Here is a 10835-nt window from a genome sequence, read left to right as displayed (position 1 = left end):
TATGTTATCAAAGTTAGTAAGGAAGATCGATGGTGAGTGAAGGATGTTCTCGGATTTAAATTCAATGGAACTTTATCAGAAGCTTGATAAAATCATAGCGACTACACGATAAATTTCCATAAGTCTTAAATCAACCGCATACAATTCTCTTCCATATTTGATCTTTTTTATTCGGGACACGAAATATTGCGCTATGTTAAGCAGATCGCCAAGTGATTTATGTAGAAATCACCCTACAACGAGGTCGGTCAAAACTTTATGTGCTAATGCATGCGAGAGAAATGATATGTAGATCATTCTCCGAAAGCAATACCGCACGAAAAGAAAATAGGTAACGATCTAGTCTTTACTAAGAATCTATAAGAATTCTCAAGGTGTTAAGACTTTCATCGATTAAAAGAAAAAAAGGAGAAGAAAAATAAAATCATAAAAGATAATCAACTCACACTATCATTAATATCATTCATCTAATATTATGGATTTGGTCATTTCAAACCTATCAACATCCTAGATCCAATGATATTAATGAAGTGGAGGAAAAAGGATAAATGCATAAAAGATAATCAACTCACACTATCATTAATATCATTCATCTAATATTATGGATTTGGTCATTTCAAACCTATCAACATCCTAGATCCAATGATATTAATGAAGTGGAGGAAGAAGGAAGCCAAAACAAGCATAAAAAAGGCAAAAAAAGCATTCTGCCACACTGGAAATCGATTTACCTCTGTAGGAAATCGATTTCCTGAGTGCAGAGTTCAATTCTGGCGCAAAAAACAGAGTGGAAATCGATTTCCCTCTGTAGGAAATCGATTTCCTGCGCACAGTTTTCAAAAAAACAGCATTATGAACTATAAAACTTGAGTTAGGCAAACATACAAACACCTTATGATCACATATCCATTGGAACACGAATTTTCCATCAAATCACCATCAAATAAGACCAATATAGCATCAAAGATGCATTAAACACAAGCACAAAAGAATCACATTAGGGTAGATGAAAAAGGATGATGAAAATTACCAATTCTTGAACAAAACTTAGATCCACTTCAATAATCACCAACACAAATCTTGATCTCTCAACAATTGAAGAAAAAAGAGTGAAATGAAAGGTGGCTTAGCTCAAAGTTTGTGAGGTTCAAGGTGTGACTCACAAACTTTATGAAAGAACAAAGAGCTTTGGTGAATTTGGTAGGGATGAGGAGAGAAATTGCAAGGGGTTTGTTGGCTCTCAAAGCTTGTGAAATGAGAGAGTAGAGGTCTCTATTTATAGAATTGGAGCAAGAGTAGTGGTAGTTTGGTCTTTTTGTGTTTGGTAATTAATTTGTGGTTAATTGGTATTTAAGTGGCATTTAAATGGTAAAAATGGTAAAATGAGGTTTAAGTGGGTTTAATGAAGGGGTTAATTTTGATAAGGTGGAAAATTGGTAAAATGATCAAATAAAAAGGTGCCAAAATGATGTCAAGCTTCCCTCCTTATATTTTTTTGAATTTTGCGCACAGGAAATCGATTTCCCACAGGGGTAAATCGATTTCCACCTCCAAATTTTCAAAAATGGTTTTCTTGCACTGTTTTGATTTTTGCCCGATCTTTTACCTGTAAAATATAAACAAAAGAGACAAAACATATATTTTTTTGATTTTTGGTTAGTATAAACAAATAAAAGGCTATAAATGCTCGATAATTCCCCTCAGAGATAATCACAGTATCAAAGATAAAGCTTCACAATGGTGCTCTTGTTTGATGATTGAATGCAATTGATGTATGATCTTAGGGTCAAAAATTGGGGTATGACACAGGTGTGCTAGCAAACCAGAAGGAATCATTGATCTTAAGCTCGAAACTTCAAAAAATTCAAGTTGAAGATGCAATAGCTGCAGTAGTTGAAAAGAAACTGAAAGCTATGAACATAGGTACACAACAAGTGGCTCAAGTTCAACAAGCTCAACCTGTAAGTTGTGAAATTTGCCATGATCCTCACCAAATTTTATGTTGTGTTGCTACTCCAAAATAGATTGAAGAAATAAAATTCTTGAGGCAAAACAATCCATATTCTAACACCTATAATCCTGGGTGGAAGAATCATCCAAATTTCTCGTGGAAAGATCAACAACAACAAGGTCCTCAGAAGGCTGAGTGGGAAATAGCTATCGAGAGATTGGCTGGACAATGCTCTCAATTTCAAGAAGAGACAAGAAATAACCACAGGAACACCACAGCCTCAATCAAAAATCTGGAAATTCAAGTGGGTCAAATAGCACAACACCTCACTCTACAGGCACAAGGTGCCTTTCCGAGCTCAATTGTGAAAAATCCGAAAGACCAAGAGAAGATTAATGCTTTTACAACAAGGAGTAAAAAAATGTCAGAATCGAAAAAAGAGAAAGAGGAAATTGATGACCCCATGGTAATAGAGGTGGATTTGGAAATAAGAGAGAATCTGAAAGAGCAAGAAGTTGTGGTACCACCGGTTAAGCCATTTGAAGAAAAAAAGAAGAAAGATGCGGAACCAGTGATCAAGCTACCTTTCCCTTCAAGAGTGACAAAGAAGGATTCAAAAGAGAAAGACTTTGAAAAGTTTACTGCCTTGTTCAAAAAGTTAGAGGTAAATCTAACCTTATTCGAAGCACATGAGCACATGCCCTTGTATAGGAAATTTATGAAGGAGGTGATGGCAAAAAAGAGATCACTGGGAGGAGAACCAAAAATTGAAACGGAGAAGTGTGGTATAGTCTCGTCAGCAAGAAAGATCCCAATCAAGAGGAAAGACCCTGGAGCAGTAGCGATACCATGCACTATCAAGAATATAGCATTTAAAAAGGAACTCATCGATTCTGGTTTTAGTGTGAGTTTAATGCCACTGTTCATTTTCAAAAAGCTTGAATTGGAAAAGATTAGTGAAGGTAAGACAAAATTAAGGTTCGCCGATCACACCATTAAGAAATCATATGGGGTAGATGAGGGTGTACTAGTGGAGGTTGATAAGTTTGTATTCTCTGTTGACTTCCACATTATGGACATTCCGGAAGACAAAGAAACTCCTATCCTTCTTGGGAGACCATTTTTGTCAACAGGCCGCTGCAACTTCGACATTGAAAAAGGGACGCTAACGCCGAAATCATTTGATGAAAAAGTAACTTTGAAGATGTTAGGAGTTAAGAAACATAGGGCGGTTGTAAATGATCAAGCTTCTGTTAGTATGACAGAAAGTGAGGAAAAAGACAAAACTTCAAAGCAGCTCCAAGAAAAAGTGTCAAGCATAACCTCTCGGGTGGAACCAACTTATGTAGCTAACAAAAGTCCTAAGAAGGCTAAGGAATTCAAGAGGAATGTAGGAAGTGAGCTGAAGAGAAAAGTTGTCCATGCTTTTCATCTTCATGAGTTCTTGGTTGAGGAGGTGAAAAGAAACAAGGTTTGGAAGAAAAAATACCCTTCGTAAAAGGGTAATGGACCGTCGAGCCATGCGAAGTTAAACGAAGCGCTTCGTGGGAGGCAACCCATACTTTTAATAATTACTTTGTCTTTTTGTTTATTTTATTTCAGGAAATAAAAGGGGCATTTCAAGTGGAAGCTATGGAGTGCATTACCCTCTGTGAGTCACCTCTCTCGGGCTTGTTCTAAAACATTGAGGCCAATGTTTCGTTCAAGTTTGGGGGAGGTTTTACTCTTTGCATTTTAATTTATATTGCTGCTATAATATGTGTGAGACCTACAGAATCATATTTGTCCCAAATTTTGACCGAAATTTTTAGTTTTTGAAGAGTTTTGATCTTAAAGAGCGATCGGGAATAGTATATAGAGATGAAGGGAGGATTGCTTGAGGACAGGAAGTTCAGAATAATGTGACAAGAAGAGGTTTTTTTAAACACGCTTGGTTCCCTAAATGATATACGAGTCTAACGTGTAGATTTGCACCATAGTACTTGTCTCCTGAGAAGTACTACTCGAGTAGTTTATTGATACAGTCTGGCATAATTCAGATTCACGTGCATGATGACTGGTTGAAAAAATATATATATAAAGTTGGCACCAAATGATGAAAAGGCGGTAAAAGGCAATCGGCTCGCTAAGTTAGGTAACCCTCACCCGGTTATTCAGCCCAAAGGAGAGTGATCACCAAACGTCGTCCAAAAGGATAATATATAACTGCGAGTTTGAAAATTTCATCGGTAATTAAAAGTAGCAAATGTTGTTTGTTTGGTGCTAGAAAAAGAAAATAAAAAGCCTTGATCTGTCTCATGCATGTGATATTTATTTTAAGAAATACAGTGCCTTAATGTGATTGTCCGAATGAAAGAGGAGGAAAATCGGAAAGAGACTTAAGTGCAAAGCATAGTTGGAGAGGTATTCGAAAGGGGAGCTTGAGGTTTAATGTTGTAGCAGAAACTCGTCGCTTCATGTGAATGCCGGACCAACTATTTCCTGATTAATACAAACGGATATCTCACGTATGAACACCGGTGTACCCTGAAGGTCATTAACTCTTGTAATTGTCGCTTGAGGTCAAGCAACAGTTTAAGTTTGGGGGAGTTTGATCAGTGGTTTTCACACGTATATTGACAACTGTTTTTAGTTGCTTTTGAAGTATTTTAATTAATGTTTAATTTCCTTTTTCCGCATTTTATGCTTTGATTGTGTGTTTCAGTGTTTGTAGGCTCAGGTGAATGATAGGGGATAAATTAGTGCGAAAAAGTACAAAACTAAAGAAAAGCACATAAGCTGGTCAAACCGCGTCCCCAGACGCGTGTGGACGTAAAGAAATCCTAGCTTCTGCTGAGACGCGTCCCCAGACGCGTGTGAAGCTTGAAAAGCCCCCAATCTGATGAAACGCGTCCCAGGACGCGTGCCATATCCCCATATGCGTGCCCACACGTGTTCCAGACTACAAAAATTGGCATTGCTGCCCAGACGCGTGCCCACACGCGTGTCCTCCACCATAATTTCAAAGGAAATGCCTCTCCCTGCCTGGACGCGTCCCAGGACGCGTGTCACAGCACCAAACGCGTGCCCACACGCATGTGCACGTGAAACATTGGGCTTTCTTGCTGAAAAGCCCAGTTTTGCAGAAATAAAAGAAGGAGAACGCGTTTGAACAAGGGTTGGACAGTTTTGGGTACGAAAATACATTGGAGAAGCTGGAGAATTCAGATTCTAAGCAAGGATTGAAGATTTCCATGAGCATTCACGATTGAATATCTGATTCCCTTTGTTTATCTGTAATGTCTACAATTCAAACTTTGATTTTTGTTATTGTTATGAGTAGCTAAACCCCCCAATGCTAGGGGGGTGACCCTGATTTTGATATGTAATGAATAAATTTATCTCTTTGCAACGATAATTTGGTTTTTTCTATATTGATTTGTTCTCTTACTGTCTTATTGCTTTTTCTGTCGGACAAACGGAAATTGATTTTGTGTGATACAATTAAGCTGGACCAGCTGTTGTTCATGATCTGTCTGAGAACATATTTTAGTAGATATTGTCTTGGACTAGGAATACCCTTCAATAATCAGAATATTCTTGATATTGGAAAGTTTAATGTCAACCGTAATTTCTATGGACATAGTGATTAGGTTGAGGGATTAAAGAATTATTACCTGAGGACTTGGGAATAATAAACCTTAAGAACTGATAGTCAAGTGGACAAACCATTGTTGCAAGATATAGTTATATTTGTTGCATGATCAAATCATTCACCACCCCTAGCATCCTACTCATATCTGTCTAACTCATTCGTACTTTAATTATTTACCGTAATTGCTTTTTATTCAAAACCAAACAAAACCTCTTATAACTTTTGTTTAATTGAAATACTGAAAAAACTCTGTATCGTCAAGCAGTCCTTGAGATTCGACATCCGGGGAATTTCCCCTTTATTACTACCGAGGCAAAATTGTACACTTGCTATTTTATTGATTATGGTGTTTTTGTGGTAAATTACTCATTAAGAATTTGTCTCTTGTGTAATAACTCTGAGTGAAATTGTTGTGTGGTTTTTTATCTTAACTAGTTAAAAGCTCTGTTTGGTTCTTGAGAATAGTTAGGTTAAATCTTTGTTTGGTTTGTGAGCTCAGTCGGTTAAAAGCTCTTGTTTTGTTTTTTATTTTAGTCGTGAAAAACTCTATTTTATTCTTTAGCTCTGCTTAATGTAAAGCTTTGTTCGGTTCTATGATTATCCGAGTGTAAAATCTCTCATTTGGTTTAGAGATTAACCACTATAAAATCTTGTGTTAGATTGGAAGAATGTTTATGGACCTAACATGTGAAAAACTCACATCTCATATAGTAAAAACTCTCAAGATGAAATTCTTGCATACAGGACTAGATCAAGTGGTTAGATTGAACCTATATAAATCACTGGTGCATTTCTCTCTTCCCTTATCTCTTTATATTTATGCTCTTTATAGGTTCCTCCTTTACTTATTCTACTGCTTTATCTTTGCTTGATTTATGAAACTAATCTAAATATATTTATAAATCAAGTTATTATAATTGAATATTATTTTTCAATCTTCACAATTCACCCCTCTCTCTGTTATGTTTGACTTGTGTTTGGAGTCATTTGTCTAACATCTTATACTTCTCAAATAACTGAATATTTATGTTTCAAAGAAAAATAAAATATTAAATCACTCCAAACATGTTTCTACTAAAAAAAAAAAGTCACAACCTTATATTACTAATTGTACATAAATTGAAGAGAAAATTAATAAAACAAAAGTAATGTAAGAGACCAAATTTATCATTTCAATTACATAGCCAAAGTAATAAAATTGACTTTACAATCAACATATTATAAAAAAACAAGAGGAACCATTAAAAACAAAGCCAAGAGTTTCAAATGAAAGAACCCTAATTTATTTGGTAACAACTAAGAAAACTAATAACTAAACAACACACTAAAGTTTATTCAAAATAAGATGTGCACCATGCTCAGGCTGAAGAGTAATAATAAAGGAAGGAGCATGAGTATAAGAACTTGAAAACTCCAAAGAAAATTTTCTAAGAATCATAGCCACAGCAATTTTAGCTTCTAATAAACCAAAGTTTTGACCAATACAAAGTCTAGGACCCCATCCAAATGGCAAGTAAGAAACTTTGCCATTTGTTGCCTTTGAAACTCCTTCAGAGAATCTCTCTGGATTGAACTCTCCAGCATTGTCACCCCAAAATTCTTTTTCTTGGTGCATCATTGATACAGGTACTATGAGTTCGACTCCGGCGGGTAGGATTAGGTCTCCGAGTTTTGTGTCTTTGCGAAGGAATCGAGAGAGCATGATAACCGGTGGATATAGTCTTAAACTTTCTTGGAGAATCATTGATATCTGTTTCATGAAGAATGATAATTAGAGTTAGCAAAATCAAAAATTATTTAAGGAGACAAGCTGCTGCACAAGACCAAAAATTTTTTAGTTTAAGGGCTTTACAAAATATTTGTTACGAAAACTATTTTATAAGACCCCTATTTATTTTTTAAGAATAAAACTAAAACAAACCTACACAGAGTCTACGAAAATCTAAGACGACCCTAATGCTGAGATAGTGACTTGATTGGTGTCGGATCAATTTAGATGAGTTTAAAGCATGAATATTCATTTTTTATTATGAGAGGAGAAAACTTACAATTTTAAGTTGACCAATCTTTTCATAATCTGGATTTTCATTCCCAAAAACTTGAAAAGCTTCTTCCCTAGCCTTAGTTTGCCATTCAGGATTCTTGGCAAGTAACAACAAAGTCCAAACAAGCAATTCAGCATTTGCTTCTTGTCCAGCCAAATAAAATAGCTTAACTTCATCAATTACTTCTCTTAAACTCATTCCTCCACCACCACTAGCTTTTTCAGATTCCTTATAATTTGATTCCAAAAGTATGCCTAATAAGTCATTGTTTGTAGGTTCCCCAGCCTTTATTGCTTTTAGTCTTCTGTCTATGATTTTCATTAGTGATGTTCTTATTTCTTTGTCAATTGCTTTCATCCTTCTGTTGGTATAAGTTGGCAAGAACCTAGCAATAAATAAGCATGATTAAAATTAGGATTGTTTCGAATCCCTGAACTAAACCGAACTGTTGTTAAATAAGTGAACTATTTTTCTTTTGTTAATAAAGTGACAAAATATTCAAAAACCGAACCGAACCGAACCATAATGAAGTCTAACCTGTAACCTGGAATGAAGGCAAACTTGAAAAGGGTCATTGTAAGAGTAATCATTTCTTTTTGAAGTTGAAAAACTCTTTTTCCTTCTTCAAAGCTACTTCCAAAGCCAGCACGAGCTAGAACATCACTTGAAACATTTTGGACAAAAGGCCATACATCTAAGTCACATGGCCCATTGGATGAAGTTACTACTTTGTCCAATTTGCTTATCATATCATCGCATGATTGACAAAATATTGGTATCAACATCTGTAAATGAATTTCAAAAATCATTAACATCAATTATAACTAATATACTTTTTAATTTCTGTAAAATATTGAAATAACTCATTTCATATTAGGGTGGAAAAATAAGTCCGATCCGATGGACACAACCATTTTGTCTGTATTTGTATTTTTTTTGGAGTTAACAAAGGTCGTAAGTTCACACCTTCTAATTTGTCTGTTCCGTCCCGCCATACTATGTTTTGTTTTGCTGGCATGGTTAATAACAAAAGTTTTTATAAATTTTAAGGGGTGCAAGACTAGCGTGCTCGTTCCGCCTCATTTTTTTGGGACAAATTAAAGTTTTTGACCCGCACCTTCAATTATGTCTGTCCTATTTTATTTTAATTTTTACGAGACAAGGCTAAATGGGGCGGTTATGCCTTACATTTAATAAAAGAAATATTAAAAAATGAAAACTAAAATAAAAAATCACTAAAAATATAAAAACTAACCTTCATTTTGTCAACATTGAATGCAGGGGTGACAATTTTTCTGTGTTTGGCCCATTTGTCTCCATCTAAATTTGCAAAGCCTGATGCTAGAAGCTTGAATAGTGGACTGATATCTGGTTTTTGAAAATCATATACCTTAGTAGTCATTTCTTTGATTTTGTCTGGATCCATTATGAATACCCTAGGTCTTGGACCAAGCCACATAAATGAACTCTTCCCTGCATGCATAACGTAATAACCAGAGATTTTAGGTTCGAACTCAGACCCAGACACACAGATATATTAGTGTCTGTAGTTGCATACAGATGATATTTATAAAAAATCGAAAATATATTTGCACATACCGTATTTAGCAATAGTATGAACAACAAAAGGCAAAACACGAGGAGCGATATCATTAGAGTAAGGATCCATAGGTTTAGATTTAGCTTCTTTGATCATTTTCACCATATCTCTAATATCTCCAACCATGAGTCGATATGAATTTCCTTTAAGACCTTGTTGTTTGAGACGTTTCTCTATTCTTTTTGGTGTGAGCCAAATCCAATCTAGTGCACTCCAAAAAAACCATATCAGAATTGTTGTAATCACAGTGATAAGTGCAACTTTCGCAGGTTTCAAACTTAGTGATGATAATAATATTTCTATGGTTTCCATTTTTTTGTGTTTTGGTGTAATGCTCAAAGCAAACTCGTATGTGTTACAATATAAGGATTTGAGGGTATAGAAATGAATATGGTTTTTATGATTAAAAAACCACGTGAGTGTCCCACGAGAGCCACGAAGTGTATAATCAATATATAATATATGATGTAGTTTTATAAATGTAAGAAATAAATATAAAAGTATTCATTAAAATAAAAGAATAAAAACACTAAAATGTGATGTCATGGTTTACTCGCGTTAAGCGTGGACAAATATTTCCTAATTAAATAAACTCCTCAACATCAACAAAAAAAAAAAACACTTTTTCAGCTTAAAAAAAACATTTTAAAGAAGGTATTTATTGGAAGAATGAATGATTATATTATGCTCGAGGGATGTATGTGGTCAAAGACTATTTTGTAGGGATTGGTCAATTGTGGTCCATTGATTTAAGGGATCATGATTGATTGTAAGTAAAAAAATTGACTTAGTCAAGCTGTTAAAGATTATAAGCCATTTGATTTGGATCCAATGACTTAGATTTAATCTCATTATTTTGAATCATATAATAAATGTTAATCATTCATTATTTTGAACCATTAGATCGAAATCGGAAAATCATAAACCCCTCAATTGCGTGACTGTAAGAAAAAATTGATTGGAAAGAATCTTGTTTTGATATAGGGAGATATTTAGTAGGTCATATTAAAATTGTTCAACTATCATTATTTAAGTTCATTGAAAGTTACAACATTCGATGAGTGCAGATTTGAATCTGCGATATTACATCTGTTAATTTTTAAATTGTGAAACTAAAAAAATATATATATAATCGTTTAGTTTGTTAGAATATCATGAATTTTTTTATTACAAATCATTTTATTTTTTAAATATTAAATCTTAAATTTTTTTTTGCTTTCAACAATTAATGGATATAGTCTTTTGATTTTGTATAGTGTTAATGATTGAGAATGTAATTCTTTGTGTTGAAGTCGATTGCTCGATAGAAATAAGGTTGTGTCGAAATAGTTTAGTGTGTTGAATTTATTTAGTTATCGAAATGTCGAAGCATGTTGTCCAACAAAAATTCAGACTTAGGCCTGACTTTGTAGTGTTAGCGGAATTGGGTATTTTGAACTTTGTTTAGGGAGCAACCAAACCCAAAATCTATAAATAGGGAGTAACCCCTATTATTGTATATGACTCACTTGCAATTGGCTCGCTCAATCTGGAAAGATTTTGATTTGATTTTATGTAACCACAAACCTGCCCTAAAAATTTAGATTTAGAGTCGCCACCTATTCT

At 34.6% G+C, this 10835-nt stretch overlaps 1 protein-coding gene across 1 annotated transcript; it reads right to left on the bottom strand.

Moving 5' to 3' along the window:
- Positions 1–6739: 6739 nt before the first annotated feature.
- LOC131606560 (cytochrome P450 72A15-like) lies at positions 6740–9582 on the bottom strand. The gene is made up of 5 exons (XM_058878766.1): positions 9230–9582; positions 8886–9103; positions 8168–8415; positions 7634–8015; positions 6740–7335 (listed from the first exon to the last, which is right to left on the bottom strand). The coding sequence occupies exons 1-5, from the start codon at positions 9540–9542 to the stop codon at positions 6910–6912; spliced, it is 1587 nt and encodes a 528-aa protein (XP_058734749.1). The 5' UTR covers positions 9543–9582; the 3' UTR covers positions 6740–6909.
- Between the last annotated feature and the right edge of the window lie 1253 nt (positions 9583–10835).

Source organism: Vicia villosa, linkage group LG5 (genome assembly GCF_029867415.1).
Source record: "Vicia villosa cultivar HV-30 ecotype Madison, WI linkage group LG5, Vvil1.0, whole genome shotgun sequence".
Classification (NCBI taxonomy): domain Eukaryota; kingdom Viridiplantae; phylum Streptophyta; class Magnoliopsida; order Fabales; family Fabaceae; genus Vicia; species Vicia villosa.
Note: the sequence above shows the minus strand (reverse complement) of the source record. Positions and strands in the feature narration are given on the sequence as shown.